Here is a 21,809-nt window from a genome sequence, read left to right as displayed (position 1 = left end):
AAAACAAACTCCAGTACACTTCAGCATTAAGCATTTGTCAGGAGGCCAAAAATATCTCAAGAAACAAAAAGTTGTTTTTTCTGGTGTCCCAAACAATTATTTTTCAAACGATTAATCAATCGATTTTTTCGATTAGTCAACCAATCTAACAATTCATTTTTCCATTAATCGAACCATTAAGTTTTCAGTTACCGATTATTTCACATTACCTTTTTGCTATTGGGTTAGGGCTGTGTTGCTCCACAGTGCTCCTGTTGCGGTTGCTGCATTCCGCTGCCATTGTTGTTGATTGAATTCTTCTTCTTCCAGTTTAAACTATGGAGTCTACAGTGATTGGCGACTAGCGTTCTGGTGCCTTACCACCACCACTGGACTGGAGTGGGACAAAGGTTAATCTAGTAGCCTAGTTGTTTGCATAGACCTAAAAAATGGGTGAATAGATGAATAAGTTGATTTTGTTCTGGTAAGTTTGCTCAACATACCTTAAACGTCCAGTTTCTCTTCAGATTGTATGCTAGGGTCTTGTCTAAACAGTACGGTTATTTCCCTACTGTGCGACCAAAAGACGTTGGCATAATTATGGCAGTGTTAGCTTCCCTACAACTGGACATGCTAAAAATTCTTCTTACGGGACTCGAACATTACGTACGAGGTAGTTGAGCCTGTTTTGCCTTGTATTATTTATGTAGAAATTACAGAAGCTACATGTCGGCACAGGATACATGTTATGTTAAGTTACTGGATTTCCAAAAAATCCCAAATGAATGGGTGTTCAATGGGGCTAGTGAAGGCTTGATTTTCTCAACCTCTGCAGGTCCTACAACTTCCTGATATTCGCCTACCCCCTTGGTTGTTTGGGACAATGCGTTGACACAAATTATTCATGTCGACAAATTTATGTCGTCGATTTCATCGTGCCAGCCCTAGTATTATTGCTTGAAATGCTCATACCTGCTTTGCAGTGCCATATTCCCTAGTGCCTCCTTAATTAGAAAGAGAGCTCTTAATACTTAGGTTGTCCTCAAAATGAAAATAGTTTATTCCAACATGATGCAGTAGTTACGGTCTTGGCAGCACAGTAAGCACAATTGTGAATAGAGTATTCTAAGCATGCAGGCATTTTATTCCAAAACGGACTCAGCATTTTAAAATGTTCTATTTCTTCTTCAAGCTTGACATTTAAGGCTAATATGTGGACATTTTTAGCATGATAGACTACTTTTATAGACAAATATCACATGTTTGATTCACAGCACAGACAACAACAGGCATCAGCAACTGATGAATGATGAGGATGATTGATGGCGCTCTGAAGGAAGTGTAGCTTTCTGCAAATGCAGTGTGTCAGCTTGTCTAGCCTATATTTTTAGCTCTCCCTGGTGCATACAGTTTATTATAGCATGAGCTTTGGAAAGGGCTCAGTGACTTCTCATAGAGACATCATGAGACACTTGTCATAGTCATGTTGTTACCCACTGTGGTGCTTGTTCAGCTGCTTCTGTTTTGAATAAAGCTTCACAATGTATTTTATTTATTTTGTGTTAAACTAAGGGCACAGTATGTTCTATATTAGGTCTAGTTTAGACTCTTGCATAAGTGAAAATGAAAAGCTGATGTTTTGGAGATATCAGGGCCACTTTACTGTCTTGTTGACTTGTCTTGAAAGAGGCATTTCAGTTCATTCAGGGGGCTCAAATTTCCTGTGTCAGTGTTTATGTCACAGTAATCGTCTGAGCGTTGGCTTTGGCCCAGGGCTCTTTCTTCAATATGTTAATAAGTTTAGTATCACAGTTTCTCTGTGTGTCTCTCTCTCTCTGTGACTCACTTCTCTAATCTAGACTTCATGGAGAATTGTATTTAGCTTGCCTCTGGGGACAAGTCACTTGCTGCAGCTTTAAATTGACAGGCTTTGTGTTAACCCCTACTGGACCTTGTGCTTCAGCTCCTGACCCTGGCATCAGGAGTTTGTCCCATTGATGAATGGTTCCTCTTGGGCTAAGACACCCCTCGTGAACCTGCACAGAATGCTGAATCATAAGGAGTTGGCTGTATCGACCGGCCTGAGGGAGTGGTCATCCCATCCCATGAAATCCATCAGACCAGCAATAGCAATTTGTGGCTGAGGACAATGCCATTATTCTTTGTTGTGGGATGTGAAGATAATTTTGTGGTTCTGGTTTTCTAAGTGGTAATTATGTTTCTTAATATGATATTTATGATTCCTCTGTGCTCTTATCTGCAGTTCATTTTGAGTATAACATTATAATACCAGTGTATAGGGCTGCCCAATAAATAGAATTTTCACATTCATCGCTGTATGAACATGTGCGATAAATGCATCACAAAAGACTGCTTGACACACGATGAATAAGGAAGATCATTTTGTTTACATGCGCCATGCATGCACCATGAGCATGCCAACATTTAGCCTATCTGACGGAGCCCTGGATACAAGGGCCAATCAGATGAAGCCCTAGCTATCCGTTAGCTACCCTGACAAAATTAAGCGGCATCAGTTTGGTGGTGATTGCCAGATTATGATCGCTGAGGGAGGAAAGAGAAGCCATGAAAATGTGGTCGAGGAAGACCTTGTGGTGAAAAGAAACAGCACTTCTGCTACATGGACTTATTTTGGATTCAGGAGAGACAACGTGTTACAAACACAGGTACTGTGTAAAACATGCCTAGCAGTTTCTAGAGGAAACACAGCCAACCTCCATCACCACCTGCAATAAAACCATAAAGACCTACATGAACAATTCAGAACTAATTTTAGCCATCATTAACTGTATAGTTAATGATATGCAAACCTCAATTTAACTTCTATTTATCGTAAGTTATATCGCCATCGCAATATTGAGGAGTATTATCGCACATCGTAGATTTTCCTCATATTGTGCAGCCCACAAGTGTACAGGAGCATGATCAAGGCTCATTTTCACTATTGTTAATACTGTTGCTGTATCATTGTTTATTTTTAGAAGTAGTCGTCATATTGGTGGTTGTGAACTCACAATAACAGCTGGGCGTAGCAGTGCCTTCCTGCTATGTTGTCTTATAGCTCGTCTTGCGTTTGTCCTCTTCGACTTTTCCTCCTTCATCCTCCATCATCCCCTCTGCGCCCCGTCCCTCTCTCAGCGTGTCGCTCACTAGAATGACTCTACACCCACTGGGTGATTAGTGATGACCTGCTGTCACCAACACAGACATACACTGCGGAGTCGACACACTGTGCTCATGTCAGTACGTACAGCTGCCACATGTATACAAAGACACATGTATATTTGTAAATATATATACATTTAACTTGTTATTGTTTGTGTTCAAAGAAATTATTCATCTTAATGTGTAGAGAACAAAACAGACGGTACAAATAACACCTCTGTTCGCTCTTGCAGTACTGTCCTTCATACAGTGTGTTCTTCTGTATTGTGAGGATAGAAGCTGTATAGGATGCTCAAACTATTGGTCCTTTATTTTCCTCATCAGTTTATTATGTAATACAATTATGTATACAGAAAACTGTAATCAAAGCATTAAGTCCCACACTATTTGCATATAATTATAGTGAAAGCTTTGTGAGTTGTGTGAAGAATTGTGTTTTGTTATTAAACTGCACATGATTAAGCAAAAGATTACACATTCATGCAGTGTTCAGATGGTTTAGAACAGACCCAGATGTATTTTCACATATACAGTAGGGCTGACCTAAATGCTTCAAAGCTTCTACCGTTGCCATGGTAATCAACGTCCAAATCCGTATTTGAATGCTTAATGATGTTGCATGGGCCGCACCAAACTAAGCACTGATAAAGAGTGGGAAATGGAGCTCCTCCATGCTGCTTAATTAGTCTCAAAATCTCACACATAAAAAACATGTCCACGAGCTGAAACTCATCCTCACAAGGGAGCCTCTCTGCTCCACGTGCACAAATGAGAACAGGATTGTGCAAACCATGAACTCGACCATGCCTGTGCGTGCAACAGCTCAACAATTGCTCACTCGTCAAGTTGACTTTTAGACAGTGACTGATTTGTTCTTGTCTTTACCTCTCTTCGAATATACACTGGTAACACTGAAGCTTCAAATCCCCCAAATTGATGTTTGGGACAGCCCTAGGATGCAGCGTAGTCTATCTGATACACAGTCCTTCTGAGAGAACCCTGCTCTTGTTTGAGGTCCATGAGTCTTGCCTCATTGTGTATCTGTCCCCCAGCTTGCAGCTAGGAAAGAGAGGGAATGATAGTGTAGGGATTTCCATCACCAGCTGTGCTGCAAAATCTGGGAGATAAGCTTTTAGGGCTGGCCATGTCAGATATTGTTGCTTTGCATTTGTGTTGGATGAACATGTATGTGCAAGTATGGAAATAAAAACTGTGTGGTAGGAGGGAGGTCACGGCTCATAATCTGGACACTATTGTTCATGCTGTCTTGGTTTGTGTCTGTTGTGTGCACTGCATACTGCAAGCAGTGATCTGACACGTGCGTTCCTGTGTGTGTGGTGGAGTCTGTACATCCTGCAGTGAGGAACATATGTCAGCTTCAGTGACTGCCTGTTGACAGCAAGGCTGTAGATGATGTAGCATGTAAAGTGTTTGTCCACGCTGACGTGTCTGCCCATGAATTGAGTGCACAGGTACACATTTGCGGATTAAAATTTGCGACTGTAAATCTGGATGTTTTTGGGGTGTACGTGCATTCACATACAGGTTTTTGAGCGTGTGTATTTGTCTTGTGCCTGTCAGTGTGCTTGTGTGAGTTAGTATGTGTCAGCTCCAGAGCCCTCTACAGTCCTGATTCATGACACGGGTGATTTGGTAGTCAGTCAGTCAAAGTCACGATAGAGCAGCAGCTCCTGCCCCCCACTCTGAACCCCCTACGCCTCTCAGCCCATCTATCTCTTCCTCCCAGGCCACGATCTCAGATACTCTGACATATAGCATCCAACTCAGGCTGCAACTACTGAGTCATACTGCAGTGACCTTTAAGAGACTTCCCTGTTGACTTTTGTGCTTAACTCGCATGCATCTAATCCAGTTGTGGTTTTGTTTATTTTATTGTTGCTTTGTGTGCATACGCTGGCTTTCTAAATAAAATTATATTTCATTAATGCTTTTGTAAGGCTTTAATAGTTTTTCATGTATCATTCAGAAATAGGTTTGCACATGTCATGTTAAAGCATAATGAAGGGAGGAGGAAACACATCTCGGCTTGCTTTTATAGTAACAAGCATTTATGAATAAAGAATGAAAATTAAGAACCTTCACATATGCTTATAAATACACATGCAGGTATACAGATCTTTATGAATCAGTCAGCCTGAGTGTGTTATAGTAACATGGCTATGGACAGACTGCACCATAGTACTCTTTTATGTCTCAACAGTTTGATATAGTAACGTTAACATATGTAGGTTTGAACAACACTATTGTACACACGTGATTTTTATTGCATTTTATTTTGTACATGAGTTAACCCAGTTCATACGGTTACACAGAACATCAATAATAAATGCTGTATCAAAAATTAAACACTGAACTGTTTGTTCACTGAGCTTGATAATAGCTAGAATTCTACATATCTCTGACATTGTGATGCAGACTTTTTTAGTGTTAAATCTGTTTAAATTATGAATATTAAACCCAATTAAATGGCCTCAAAGCTAAGCTTAACAATCTTTTATACAAATAAAAGTACCATGTGAAGATTTTGTGAACCTACAGGACAATATGCTCAGACTAGATTAACCAAAACCAAAGCGTAATAGCGACGGCCTCAGTGTTGGCCTGAGATCACCTCAAAAGGAACAGATGACAGATGGATGGGGGAGGATGGAGTGATAAACTGACAGCGCTGAAACAAGAAGTGTTACAACAGAGAGGCTTTTCTTCCCAATGGGCATGTGAAATCCAGTGCGTGTGTGTTTCTGAAAAGAGAAGACTATAAAATGAAAGATTTTGCTGTTATGATGAGAATTTCATTATTGATGGCGTGGATCCTAACTCTTAATCTACACAGCAACTGATAGGAGGATGAATTGATGGATGTACCATAGACTGGATATAAAAATGTACAGTAGATACAGTTGCAATCCTCTTATCTGGAGTCAGTGACCTTGATTCAACGTTTTTGAGCAAGACACTGCAGCCTCCCCACCGGCTCTGCATCTGACCATGACCCCTGACCTCTTCCTGTGGAGGAAGAGCAAGTAAAAAAGAAAATCTCCCAGTGGAGATTCGTTGGTCAGAGACATCCATCTCCCCCATCACACACAGATAGGTTGGCTCTAACACGAGCATCGTAAAGAACCAAACACAAAAACACAGAAGGCAGCACAAAAACAGCCTTATAACTTGTCATGTTAATCTTGTGTGATCTCAGGCGTCAGCTATGTTATTCAGGATTCTCCTCTCATCTTCTCTCATTCTTCCTTCCTCCTCTGTCATTTCTCCTCTCACTCATTCATTCTCTCATTACCCTCTTATGTCCTCTGTGCCTTCCTTTATTTGGTTTTACACTATCAGACCACCCACCCATCTTCTGTATGTCCTTCCTGTCTTTCTCCTCCTTCCTATCCATCACTCTTGCTCCTCCCTCTGCTGACTGCTCCCTCCTGTCTTAGTGTTTGTATATTGGCCTTATGGGAGACAGCGCAGTCGTTGGCCATGTGCAGTTGAGTGCTTTGCATTAGTTATGCACACATGACTCTCAGACACAGTGGCTCCCTGTCTTCCTCATCTTCTTCCTTTTTACTTCTTCCTTTATCTGTGCAGTTTTTGTTTGTCTTTATGCACCATTTATGAGTTGTTGGGTTTCTCCCTTCCCCTTTTGTGAAGGAATTTATTGCATTAGAACTACAGCTTGCCTCATGAACCCAGTATTTGAATTGTATACTATTTTGTTTTGCATTGTTTCTGCAGTTGATTGGCGTAGCTTAGCACAAAGACTGTAAGAAGGTGAAAACTAGCTGTGTAGGAAGTCATATTCTTTAGACAAGTCAGATAAATTCTGGTCAAATATTGTGTGTTTATTGATTTTTCATACAGCTGATTGAGACTACAATTGTCATGCATCCAATGGAATCGAACATTATAAGTGTTTTTTTTTTCTCCCTGCCATAGATCAAAGAAATACACAAATGAAGCCCAGCGAAATGGTTGAAACAGCATGTTGGCCACTGGATATCTTTGATTTAATAGACAGATATGAGAGTGATATCAATAGTTTTGTTTTACCTGAAAGCTCTGCAAAATATAGAAGTGTAAAAATATTTTGTAAAACACTGAAGGTCTGCTTTAAATTAGATTTTTTTGGGTGTTGAGTGCAAAACACATGATTTATTCTCAGAGCCCTCTGAATGAACTGTCTGGTTTTCCAAAGAAAGTACTGGCTGATCAGATATAGCCCAAATCAACTTCTAAATCATGTGGAGCTTGTTTAAAAGCACCTACCTCTTAAAGCTGATTGGGCAATCACATACATCTTTTCTCAAAAGACAAGTTAATGTCACTCTGGCCAATCAGCCCAAAGCCTCTTAGCATATTGCCTCAGAGACATAATACAAGGAGGACTGCACATGCACCTGGTAAAAATAATCTTCTTGTTCTAGATTACCTGCTATACTTCATGTAAATGAGCCTCTTTAATGAAAATGGAGGCAGCACTCTGAATGGAATAGTCCAGGGCTTTTTTGTCTGGTGTGTTTTTACAAATATCCACAAAGGTACATTTTACGTTTCCTCAGTCTTTAGTTAGTATAGTACCAATAGGTGGTATTTTGGCTTGCTTGGTACTGACGTTGTCATTCTATTGCATTAAAGATAGGGTGGCTGTGGCTCAAGATTGGAGCCAGCAACCACTCCAACAATGGTCTCTGGCTTGGCAGCTGTCTCTCAGTGCTATAATGTTACCTTCAAGAGCTTAACATGAAAGTCAGCTCATATACATTAGCAAGTAAAAAAATTAGATGTATCTGCTGTTCTCAGTAACATACATTTTATTCCAGCAAGTGGGTAGTATTTCTATTAATCAAACTAATTGTTTGAATTATGTTAACAGTTCTCTCTCACTGTACTTACACAAACAGTAACTAAAACTCTTCCTCCCTGTGTATTTTCTCTGAAGTGTTGCCATTATGTCACTAGACCAACAGCTGACACTCATTTAGTAAAGAATATTAATGAGAAATTGTGTGCATTCAGAGCTGTTATTAGAGGAGTTAATTACTCAGTTCCAAAATGACATTTCGTGTGTGTTACTAAAATGCCCTCTCAGATATCAGTTGTGCTGGCAGGGAACTTGACTTCTGTTATGGACACTGAGACAGGGAAAGGAGCCCAGAATGTCAGCACAGAGTTGTGACGTCAGGAGCAGACTCTGAGGGACAGCTCTTCCCAGCATGCTTTGCCAGTAGTATTTCTGCAGTGCTCATGAATATTGAACAGTTATGAAAAGAAGAGAGGAGGCAGATAGAGGGAGAAGGAAGAAGAGAGAGGATGCGAAAAGCTGTGTGATAAGAACGAGGGTGAGGGAGAGAGGGAGAGAGGTTAAAGGAGTAATGACAAGAGATGGTTGGATGTGTGTGGATGTTTGGCTGAGCAAATGAAGAAATGCTTGTGAATTCAGGAGTTCAGGGCTGCCTTACCTTGTGTCACATTTTATTGTCTCTCGCTGTCTTTCTCTCTTGTGGCTCCTTTTCTGTGCTGTAGGCACACATGCTCAAAGCACAAACTGAGTAGTAAAGAAAAGGAGTGATAAATCAAGGACTAGGAAAATGTCCATGGCCTTGTCCGCTGGTAAAATCTTTGAATGGCAATGAAATGTTCAGTGAAAATGTGTATTTCTTTCCAGGCAATGCCTCTGCAATCAAAGGGATTATTCTCAAGAGATAGAAGATTTATGAAGTTAGGTTTTCAACTGAGAAATTTAAATGGAAGTAAAATAAATTATGTAGTTCAGAGGGGGATGTTAAAGTGTTCATTTTAGGCTGCTTCACGCTCAAACCAAGAGTTTTGGTATCTACTTAAACATGCATACTGATTATGTTCAGCATCTCTCCAACACATCATTCAGCATTTCCTGACACATGAAGTAATTTTGAATTAATTTGAAATATTTTGAAAAGATTACTGATTTAAGCTATTATCAAGGCAGAATGCAACTCATGTAAAATCAATAATTTTCACGCTCAGGAAATTTGTATAAATGTGTGTGTGCAGTAGTTGTGTAGTGTATCTGTTTATAACCACTCTCGCTAACTATTTGTGTGTGTTCATGTGTTCATGTTGTTAGCATTGACCTTATATGTGCGTCTTTATAGAATGTAAACGTACATATCATATAGTAATGCCTAAGTGTAAGTGTACAGCATGTGTGTGTGTGGGATGTGCATGCAGCAATACTGTATGGATTAAAAAAATGATGGAAAAGCATGCTCTGATTGTAATGGTTTGTGGAAGCAGTGGCCTGACAGAAGCTATAAATATTTTAGATGCGCTGTTTTAGCACCAGGATAGAGAAGACAACAGGAAGATCCTCGTTATGATGTGTCTCATCATTGTTTCTCGAGAGAAGAGGAAATTTAGTGCGCTGCAAAATATATTCATCTCAACAAATCATTTAATCTTTTATTCAGGCATCAACGCTTGTTTGTATTTTTAAGATAAAGCGCGGCTTTGTGTCAAATGAGCAGCCTTTTGTAGATGTGGAGCTGGCTGCTCAAAGACATGTTGAACTGGTTGGTTGTATTCTTAGGCTACTCTATTCCCAATATTTGTTGGTGTGTCATCAGGATTTTATTCTGCACCTCAGAAAAGAACTCAGCAAGAGAGGAGATAACATGCAACACTAAAAATAGCTTGCACTAAGATACATTACCTGCTGTATACAGGCATTTGTTTGGTAGCAGCAGTGTCTGACTTTGCTTAACAGACAGTTGTTTGGTGTGCACTCACTGCACTCTGGATAGACTTTAAGTACTTTTGTACTGCAGTACTGTACTTAAATACAAATTCAAGGTTATTGTACTTTACTTGAGTATTTTCATTCTTTGTAACTTTATACTTCTTCTCCCCTATTATACTGTTTTCTTCACTGCATTTGTCTGACAGCTGTAGGTTAGGTTAGGTAAGTACTGGTAACCAGTAGACTACAGTCATTCTTGTCCAGTCAAAACAATGTACATGCAAATTTGGTGATTTTGAATTTGAATGCTTGTGATGAATTAAGTTTTTATTTAGGGGCTATTATCCTACTTCTAAAAATAGATTATATATTTAAAACCATCTTGGTCCGGTGTATAGTATTTATTAGCATCTGAATAACCCCCATCTTATCCTCCTCTACTGTGGCCACGAAAAATGCAAAAGCCTCTCTCTATGGCCAGCATTTGGTTTGTCCTTTCTGGGCTACTGTTGCAGCATCTATGGAAGAGGACCTGCTCCCTTCGTAGATGAAAAAAAAGGCTCACTCTAAAGTAATGAAATAACAAAAAAAAAACTTTTTCTGGTGATTATACATTAACAAGAACATAATTATAGATACTTTATTACATATGGATCTTTCCAAATCCACCTCAATCCCACACACTCTTCCTATAAGTAAATAATCACAATACTTCCTCCAACCTTATCAGTTTTAAAAGACATGACATGAGTGTGTGATTGTGCAGTCTGCATGGTACACATATCGCTCTGCAGGATTAGTGTGAGGATTCTGAGCAAATTCCACTATATGACATCAAACGTCTTTATGAACATCTCTCATTAGAAAACTCTACAAAGTAAGCTCATCTGATGTCTCACTGTTTGTTAGACCTAAGTCACAGTCAAACAGTCTTTCTTTGTACAATGTGGAGAGGTTCAAAAAGACAAAAAATAATCTCTTTATATTATATTTAACATAATATTTAATTTAGTCTTTTTTAAGATTAAGAATATCGGCCCACCGATAAATTGGTCAGGTTCTAGTTAATGTGTTATGTGTAGAAAAAGTGTTCCAGACTGGTGTTTCATTGTGATTATACTGATCAGCGTTTTTCTCTGAATGTGGGTCTTCCTGCCAAGGTAATGTTTTATAGTTAGAAGCCTGTGTCAAGGGAATAGGGGACTGGCTTGAACAGCCGTGGAACCAAGTGCAAAAGAAGAAACAGTGCCAGTAAGATTAGAAGTGATAAATTAGGTGACTAAATGTGTTGAAATGTGTCCCTGTGTTGCACTTCGCAGGTTTCAGCAGCCTGCAGGTTTAAAGGCTTTTTTCTCTGCGCATCTGTGGTCGAGGATGTCATTAAAACTTCCAGAGTTCGAGGTTGATGTCCCACTAGAACATCCTATGATAAAAGGATGAACACTTCTGATACTTAAGGATGATTTGGGCAAATCCCAGAATGGCTTCCACGATGTGGCTTTTTCAAACAGTGTTATGTCTGTGTACTTAATGTTTAACTCATGTACACATACATCAGTTTTTCCTTTTTTGAGATAGATTTGTCAGCAGGGACCTGCACGGTGTCTTCTTCTTCTGTGTTTCCTGCTATCAGAGCCTACAGATCATGTGTAGCATAGCTTCATGTGTAAAGCTACCCTCCACAGAGGGACTTGGCATTGTTATACTCTGTGTCTGGTCCTGTTTTATGTGTGTGTAAGTTCGCTTGAGAATCTATCTGTCTTTTGTGGTAGAAGTGGGTCTTTGTTTAAACCCATGAGGGTTCATTACTGTGATCCAACTCCCTCCCTGTTGGTGCCAACACTAACAAACTGTGGCATCCATGCTGCTATTTTTAGTTTAGGTTTCTGTGCATGTGTGTGTCTGTAGGTAATTTGTCTTCATATGCATTGTTTCTTAGCATTATGCGAATGAGATCTTTGCTTGTGCTCGCAATGACAAACAGTCCCCATTTTCCCATCTGGGTGTTTAATCAGTGACTGTCCACCAATGCTTGTACAATGCAGTCATAATAAATGTGCAATACTACTGGCTGGATGTCTCTGGAGAGATGTTATCTGACAGGATAGAGAGACATTTCTTTGTTTTTTTCTTGCTTGCATCTCTTTCTCACCCCTCTTTGCTTTTAGCATTGCATAGACAAACTGTCTTGTGTGTATATTTGATCAGGTTTTCTGATCAAGCTTTATAGAGCCCACTGATCAAACTTTTTACAATGTATATTGACTGATAATGATTGGTGTCAATCGATCAGAGCACTTGTACTGAAGGTCTTTCGCCAAAGCGGAGCTAGCTGCAGAACAGGAGTAAGTCACCTTTTTTAAACTGAAATCATAGAATGAAGATATGACAATTGACTAAATTAAGTTTTATTTAGTTGTATGCAGATACAGCCACTGACAGCTCCTCCATACTTTGCTACATTTTTCGCTTTTTTGCCAAATATGTTTTTCCTACATATGACAGAAATACATTCATCAAGAGCAGCTGACTTTGCCTTTGTCCATTTGCCCAACTCTAGCTGCTGCTGTTTACGTGCCCCCTGACAAAATTTCATGGGTGTAAACGTGTAGATATGTATGGGAGGGAAAGGTGAGACCTGATTGGCCTTAGTCCTAGTTAATTGATTGTAGGTGGCCTGATTCTTAATTAAAAACGTGGCCTGTAAAATGCTTAAATGGGTAACCAAATATACTTGGCCGGCATAAAATTTATGTGTGGGAAACACAGGTCATCTTCTATTTCTGCTGATTTCAAAATAAATGAAATTAATATTTAAGGGTTTTGCTTACAAACTTTTATAAAGACACCATCTGCCTATGCCAATTGGCAGTAGTGCATATAATGTAGTAGTAATAGCAGTATTTCTATGAGCACCTACCGAGTAACATTGGGCAAGAGATGAGATTTATGTTGAACTGTGAGAAGAAGTCTTAACTTAAAGTGACACAGGGACTCACTTCAGAATGAGAAGTGACAGGAGTTGTCACTACAATAAGAACAGGTATCCAATGTTCTGCCAATGAGTTCCGTCAGACAAAAACCCACAGTATAGAAAACCCTCAAGTGCTTCCAGGACAGAGAGTTTGTGATGTTCAGAGATTGAAAGTCTGTATATATTGTATTTTGTCTTTATCCCAAAGTCCTCACTGCTTATCATTTACAACAGTTTAAGCAGCCTGCACATTAAAATCAGTCAAGTAATCTCATATCAGTGTTTATTTGCCACTTGAATTACTCACAGGTAAAATTAACACCAATAGCAGCTTGTTAACAGCTTATATTTTGATCTAATAGTAATAACCCTGTTATCTGTGTGGCTCAGTGCTAAAATATGTTTTTTAAATAGCATGAGGTGTTACTCATCCTGTTTGATTGATTTCTATCAACCAGCTTCTGTTACTGGCATAAAACCATTTATGTGGGTTTCAGCATTCGTGTGTGCCCATGTACAGTAGGTCTGTTTCATAGTCTCTGAAACAGTGTGTGTGTGTGTGTGTGTGTGTGTGTGTGTGTGTGTGTGTGTGTGTGTGTGTGTGTGTGTGTGTGTGTGTGTGTGGCAGCTTTGCTTTACTATTATTATCTACTGTTCCTACCTCTTCTGGCTTTTGTCTTATCTACATGACTATTTTTGGCTCGGCGCAAAGTAAATGAGTGTGTGTTTCTCTGTGTGGATATTTAATTGGATTTCAATTTGTGTGGGTTAGCCACACTAACACACTGAGATGAAATGCACAGCACATGCTGGGACACAAGGTGAGAGGACAACAGGATTATAAAATTGAAAAAACAGTGTGTATATAGGATAAAGGATATATGTGATTTATGTTTTCATTCAACATCAGTGGTATAAGCTATGTGTTTATAAGACTTCATAGTGTCAAGTGTTTTTATGCTAATAAGCAGTCAATGTTTTGTTAATTTCTAACTGGAGGGATGGCAAATTGGAAGGTTTAGGACTAAGATAATACAGTTCTCTATGATCCTCTTGGTCCTCTGCAACTAAACGGTGCTACTTGTCACTTTGATAATGAAGGTGAAACTACCCTATAGAATATATAGCTTACAATATAATTATGAGTGAATATTTATAGTGCATAATTTAGAGGATAATATAGACAACACTGACAGAAGGGCGAGGCTGAGAGAAAAGGGAACAGTAACAATCTCATCTTCTTCTTCTGCACAATGGACAAGGTTATGGATTTCTCCATACACATCGCAGTGTGACCTCCACTGATAGCTATGTTAGAGGCCATAGATTATAACTCTTGCAGAAAACCTTGGTCAGATGAAAAATCAATGAGTAACTGATTTATCAAAATAATCTCTCTGACACTTTCTGTGTTACCAGGAGATGAAGGTGGGGGGGTGGGGGGGGGGGGATCTTAACGAAGGGGATGCATTAGGGTCATTTTGTTAACAGTGGGGCTAGCATTTTACCTTATCCCCCTTCGCCTACTTCTGATAAGTCTTCAAAATGTCGCTACACACCTGTAACTCCCAAAGAAAATACAGTTGGATGTTCTAAACTGCAAGTCAAAATCTGGGTGACATTAAATAAAACTTGAATGTTTGAATGTGGCACCTAACACCTGTTGCTTCATTGAAACGACTTTACATGTTGCTTTTTTCTGTTAGTATGTCTGCCATTAACTGTCTCGTCTTGTCTTGGTGTTGTGTTGGCTGGTGTTCGTTGTCTTCTAGGCTCATGTGGTTCAGCGCTGACTTGTCCATCAGGTCAGTATGATGGGTTCTGAGAGGCTAGCCGAAGCCTGAGGAATACGGCTCTGTAATAAAAGAGTAAATAAAATGCTTGTATACATCCTTGTGCACACTTCAACACATTGTTTGTCTTTCCTCATGAACTGCACTACGGTTTCATAGGACATGGCAAAAAATCTTACCTTTTCAAGTCGTGTGTGTTTACACAAACAATGAATGTTTCTATTGGTATTCATAGGTGTAGATATTTTCCTCTAGATTACATTAGTGAATCAGTAGAATTCTTGAATATTGTAGCTTAGTGGTTCTGTGTTGCTTTCTGTCACTTCTTTTCATGTCCTTGTGTTCTTTGTGCTCAGGAAAAACTACTGTGTTGTTGTGGCATTGATGAAACTATGTGGTCACGCTCATTTTTGCTTTTCCTGTCCTGTTGTGTCTCAACTTGCTATTCTCTGTGTGTGTTGTAGTTTAGACTGGTCAAATGCGGTGTCGTCTTAGTGAAGCTGTGTTCATATGCGTTACTTTTACAATTCATTCCTTTGGTTTTGATATTTGTGATTGTCTAGATTTATAAGCTGCCATGTGTGTTTGCTAAAAGTTTTTACTCATGTGAGTTATCAGTATTTGTATAAGTGGCTTTGGTTATTTTTTGCTTATGTTCATTTTTGATGTTGGAAAATCAACCAACCAACCTACCACTCGGAGGGATGTAGGGAAGGTTTGAGGGGGTGGTAAAGGATGAGCTTTCATTTGAGTAACTGGGTAAACTTTACCCAGAAAAAAAAATAGACCAGCCATGTAAAAAACAGAGGTGAGCAGTGTGATGACCATGGTAAGTGCAGCAGTCACTTATTCCCATATGTGTTTTAGCTGTGGGAAGGAAACAAATGTGTTACATTTTAAATGATCAGTGATTTTAGTTAATTGATTTAAACAACCAAAAATGGTGATGGTATTAATAAAAGGGAAAGGGAGAATAAAGTAAAATATGTTAACCAGGGAAAGAGGGGAAATGGCCAGAATGAGAGTAACAACAGGAAAAGGAATATCAGATTTGGATAGTGGTAGGATCATTTGTATCAAATGATGCATAGTGAGAGGTTTTCAATGATTTGATTATTTGGTGTAACTGACACCATGATTACAAATAAAGGAGAAGTAAAGTGCCAGGATAGGATTTACAGCTCTAATATCAGTGATAGAAAGAAAAATGAATGGAGGAGAAGAAACCAGTAGAGGAAAATGGACTCCAGTCTGACAGAATCATGAACTCAAACTGGTACAGAATGAGATTTATTGATACTTCTTTGACATTTTTTATTTTGGACAGAACATGCTTAGCTCATGGCTCATGTTGCCGCTGCCTCAATGCACACGTGCGCACAAACACACAAAATGACCAACAATCTATAACAAACACAAATTGCAGCATAAATGCAAATACAGTGGTGGTTCACAAAACACAGGTGGGAGAGTCAATGAGAAAAGGAGGAGGGCTGCAGGTGGAGACTGCGATCAGTAGCACAGAACATATAACGAACACAGAGAAGAAGAGAAACCTAAATGGAGCACATTGTGAAATATGAAATGGCTTGAGCATACAATACTAAACACATAAGGGACTGCATAATTTGACAGAGACCTAAAACCTCCAGCACTAACCCGTTAGGTTGTTGAGGTGGAGAGACTCTTGTCAGTGTCTGTTTGAAGTCCTGTCTCTCAGTGCTGTCAGGCTCGGTAACGTCTGGCTCTCATGTTCAAAGCAAAGGGATGAGTAAGTGAAAAGATCGTGTTGCCTCACAGACAGAAAGTGGTGGGCTGCAGGAAGATAAGAAAATAGAGCAGAGAAAAAAAACATTACACAAAAACATTAAAGGATAGTATTGTAGATAGTATGTTAGTAGTAGATAGTATGATAATATTCACACTATATTTGAATATACATCTGTAGTCATCTTCAACAGATATCAGTTAATGAAACAGCATGAAAAAAGCCTTGTATTCACTGCTACCTAGGCTTCTGATAAAAAAGAAAAAAAAAACAGAGGAAGGACCAGAGACTTACTTTCTGCCAAAAAAACAACAAACAGTCTAAATTAAAGGCCTATGTTGGTAATGTAATGTTAATTTTATGACTTATATGACCCAGTGACAGGCATAAAGAAACCAAATGTTCCAAAAGAAGCCAATGTTCCTGCTCATGGTCTGGTTTGCTTATGTAGGTTATAGATGCATAGGTAGTATATTGAGACTGTTTCATGACCAGTTAAAAGTTTAAAAGTAGCATGTTTAAAGTAAGATGATTCACAATATTTGTGTTTTTTGAGCAGAAAGAAGGATTGAGAATGTGTCCTGTCAAATGAAAAGTGAGGGAAATTGCAAGTGACAATGGAGCTCAACTGTTGAAGAAATATTGAGACAAGAACAATAATAATGATCGGAATAAATTTAAAGGAAAACAGGGTGCTGAGGAAAAATAGGACCACTAAGTGGATAGAAGTGGGCTGTCAAAAATACTGAATGATCTTATTTCTTTGACAAATAAAATGTAATGCAGTGCATGGTTCAGAGAAACACAAGAACATTGGCTCCTGATGCATCAGCACAGATGTGTGATGTGAAGAGAGAAAAAAAATCACTCGGTGTATCATTCACTGGAAAAAGGGTAGGAATATCTTTCAGTGATTCAGTATAATTAAACCACTTGAGAATAACAGCTCAGACAGATACATAATTTTACCAGTGACAGGGTCGCAGAGGGGGGTAAAGAGTACAGTACGCTGTGCAGTGTTTTCTCTTCAGGGCAATGGAAACATTTCAATTGTGCAGGTCAGCTTTATTACACTATTGGCTGATGAATGAATTCAGAGGTGGGTGTATAAACACCAACACACACTGAAATACAAACTGCAGGAGCTTTTCCTCTGAGATCAGACGCGCAGACAGCGCAGCTCGTGGCGGAGTGTGCTCAGCTATGAATGCCTGCCAAACTAGCAGTGTGGGCGAAGCTTGACTGTACAGAGTCTGACATTTCTAGCCACTTACAGAGGGCAGGAGGGCTGATGAATGTAATATTGTATTTCCTGCATACAGACTCACATATTGTCTTTAAAGGTTTATTATATTATTGTAATGGATCTAGATGACTGAGGTGGAGGACTTGTAGGTAACTTGGAAGTAACACTGGATGTTGAGCAAGTGATTGTGTTTTATTTATAGCATATGTATATATTTCAGATTGTTGGTGGTGGAATGAGTGTGGTATTACTATGAAAAGTATCTATATTCATGTTCACATTCTCATCTTCGTCCTCTTTGTTCATTGCAGGCAGATGCAGCCACCAGCTTTTTGCGTGCAGCTCGTTCAGGGAACCTGGACAAGGCTATGGATCACATCAAGAATGGAATCGACATCAACACATCAAATCAAGTAAGATAGTTTCACTGAACTCAATGGAACAGGTCTCAAACAAGCTGTATGTGTGTGTATGGGAGGGTAAAAAAGATGCCACCCACAGATTTCAATTAACAAACGAGTAAATCAAATTGGGGCTCATCAAATTTAATTACAAGATTTGTTTTGTGTTAATAGTGCCAAACCAAAACTGGCAGCCTGCAGGAGTAACTGTTCTCACATCATAACAAATATTACTTTTTAGATTTCTTGAATTTTAATATTTCAAGGAGCAATTTGTATGAAATTACTTTAGCAAAATGAACTAACAATATTGATTCAATGTGAAAGACTCCTATGTATTGTGTTGCACAGATGTCTCATGGAGTTAGCATGCAAACCAGCTAGTCCCGGTCCATTCTGCATCAAAACTATTTTGTCCCGGCAAGTGGTGAAAGATAGCTGCTGTATTTTCAACTGGGAGATGTCAGCTTTTATTGTAATAAATGAACAAATTAAATTCAGTACTATACAGACAAATACAACCATGTACCTCTTCCCTTTTATAGCACTTAGATGAGCTTAATTGTCTTATTAACATACATGATTCAAACTCAATATAAACAAAATAAAGAATGGTTTATCTTTCCACAATCAACTCCAATTTGGTTGAAATGTATTTATTTACTGGTCCAAATTGCCTGTGGTGACTCCTGCTGTGATGTGGCATCCCGGTCCAGACAACCTGTGCCGTGACTGGCTCCACCTCTAACTGAGCCATGAGCTTGTTAACTAACGTTGGCTAGTTACAGCCAAGAATGGCTAGCAAAGAGCAGCAGTCTGCCGTGAGTCTGGTTCTATGCTGCCCCCTATGTTTTTGGTGCTATCTTCAAATTCTGGCCTCATTTTATGAATTACCCCTTTAAACTAATTGTCAAATGTGGATGTTTCTGCTTTTATGTTTGTGTATTGGTTTATATGCAAAAAGTCCATGCATGTTCTCTGGAGGAGTCAAAACCCAGTCTAAAAAAGTGAGATAGGTGAAGTAGAATGTGAATACAGTAATGAAACTTTGACAGAGAAACCTTACACAGCACTAACTAGAATGACACTAGGATGAATGCATACATTCACCAAGGCCCAACAGTCACTTTCTGTACTCACTCAGAGATACCAGCCACCTCAGTATGCCTATTTTTTCATCAGGATCCATGCATTATTCACTGAATATTAACAAAAATGTCAAAAAACACACTATCTCACATCCTCCAAGTTTCATGGAAACCTATATTGTAGTTTTTGTGTAATCATAACCTCTATAACATAAGTTCCCTGACAGAGGTTACAGTTTGCTTGCTGTGCATGTCAGTTAACTCTTACTGAGACATACTGTCAGTTTACCACTGAGACAATCACATAATCCAAAATGAAAGACTAATGCTGAACCCATTCACACTGTAGCAGCAGATCAAGGAAACTTTATTGCTGGAGCTGTTAATGTTCCCCAGGAGAAATTTCCAGTTGTGCAGGTCTAAGTGATATGTTTTATACACTGCAGGAGAGGGGAAAACCATTATACCTTACAAGTTCTTTTCCTTGAAACCAACCTCCAAATTGATTAATTCATGCCCAGAGGTGCCATGTTGGAAAAAAGTAAAGAGTTATGTCTGGTCACACTGGTCCCTGGTGCCTTCTAGCTATCTTTCATTCTGACTGTGAAATATTGTATCTTGAGAACACTAACGTCTGTCAGACCATGATACTCATTACGTCAGGTATCTTCTGTACATTACTTAACTAATATTTAGATACCTTTACTCTGTGATTTGATTAATTTACCATTCATTGTATGAGTAGCTTGTTCTTTCTGTCAAGGGAAATCATAAGCATGGAGCTCCATGGAATGGTGAATATAACCATATAATATGAAAAGCCAAGATGAGGCTAAAGACCCGGAAGAATAATACAAATTTGCGTAGCAGAACTTTTTTTAAAAATATTTTCTATCCCATTAATTATGTCAGCATCCCGCAGACTTATCTTGTGAGCCTTTGGAGGGGCCTGTCCCCTAGGTTGGGAAACACTGGATGAAACTACGTAATAGTGTATAAAGTACATCTACACAAGAATGGATGCAATATTGATCATCCAATGATAGATTGCCAAATAATATATCAGTCAAACGGCCAGTTTTCTGCAGAACCAGTTTTACTTTTGATAGTTTGAGCTGACAATATCGTACTTTTACCTGTTGGGGAGAACTTTGTTATTGCTGTTTTTCTACTTTGACTTAAGTCAAAGATTTAAATTCCTCTTCCATTAATTGGTATGTTGCGCCTACATGGCCTGTCCAGTTTTGTCAGTTGTTTTGTGTATTGGTCAAATGCTGGTCTCTGATGGTTTTATTTCTAATAGACCTTGCATTGGGTTAGTCACTCAGTTCATTATCTTGTGCTTTAATCCCACCGTAACAGAAGACTGTTTAGTTGAGCTATCGTACAATCAATATATAGTAATGTAAGTTCAAGTGTGTTGCTGATGTAACCAGTTAGAACTCGAAATGATGATGAGGTCTTAAAATGTATGGGAAGGGTCTTAAAAGAGGTATTTCATTTAACTTCAGTATTCCTGCATATACCCTGTATAAGATATATTATCAGAAAGGTTTGTTCTGGTAGAGTATGGAGTCCCTTGTTACCCTACTATGGGAAAAGTTAAAGACTTTTAACCAAGATTGAGACAAGGAACTTTTTTTCCTTTGAGAAATAACAGACTGCACAAAATTTGGTGTCAGCCTTAAACTTGAAGCAGGACAATTTAATGCATCACATAAAGTCTTTATATTCTCAGTGGAATGCCATTCTGCAGTCAGCAGCAAAGGGGGTAAAATAAAAGACCAAAAAGAGAATTAAAAATTCACGACTCCTAGACCTCCTGATTCTCTGTCTTTGTGTAAAGTGGAGTGTATCAATAATTAAGTATATTAGATTATAGTTCCCTCAATCTTCAGCCCAACTGTCTGCTCTCTTACACCTTGTTGCATCATGGCCAAAACACAGCAAAGGTGATTGAGTATCATGAGACATGAATGTAAACGTGTGTGTGTGGTAAGGACACATACACTCGCTTGCCTGTGTGTTAAGGACTGGAGTGGAGTGGGAGTGATGTTTGGTGAATGGAGGGACAAGTGCTTTTATTCACAGACAAAACACTGTCAGTGAGATGGGCATTAAGAATCGCTTAGCCTTACACACACACACACACACACACACACACACACACACACCAGGGAGAAAAAAGACAAAAAAGAAAGATGACTTTTAAAATTAAAGCAAATGTACTTACACTTTGCCCAATTTCCAAGGATCGTTAACATCTTTTATTAAGATTGTAATCGCCTAATAATTACTCTTGATATGATCTACAAGAATTGCCTTTCATACCAACAACCATGTGGTCATTTATATTTCTAAATGCCCTATATGCATTTCTGTAATATGAGTTATGTCACTTCCTTTCCTTTTGCAGTTGTTTCTTTTTTAGGTTTTTGTTTACTTTTATATTGATGTCTTTTTAGTGAGGACTGCGATGGGATTTTTATATGTGATTCATGTCATTCTGCAGAAATAACCTGTCCCTGCTAAAGCTAACAACCTTGCAGTCTGCCTCTCCCTCACTCTCTCTCTCTCTCTCTCACTCTCCTCTTTGTGAGGGCATCTAACTATCTACCACTGTATGTATCATGCA

At 38.9% G+C, this 21,809-nt stretch overlaps 1 protein-coding gene across 4 annotated transcripts in view; it reads left to right on the top strand.

The window, feature by feature from the left end:
- The window catches only part of LOC119030519 (ankyrin-1-like), an 80,147-nt gene that overhangs the window by 19,546 nt on the left and 38,792 nt on the right, over window positions 1-21,809 (top strand). For all 4 annotated transcript variants that reach the window (XM_037118200.1, XM_037118199.1, XM_037118198.1 and 1 more), the window contains exon 3: window positions 17,997-18,098. In XM_037118200.1, coding sequence (XP_036974095.1) covers window positions 17,997-18,098 — 102 coding nt within the window. The remainder of the gene's footprint in view (window positions 1-17,996; window positions 18,099-21,809) is intronic.

This window comes from Acanthopagrus latus, chromosome 12, assembly GCF_904848185.1.
Source record: "Acanthopagrus latus isolate v.2019 chromosome 12, fAcaLat1.1, whole genome shotgun sequence".
Taxonomy (NCBI): Eukaryota; Metazoa; Chordata; class Actinopteri; order Spariformes; family Sparidae; genus Acanthopagrus; species Acanthopagrus latus.
This window is presented reverse-complemented; position numbering and strand designations above follow the sequence as displayed.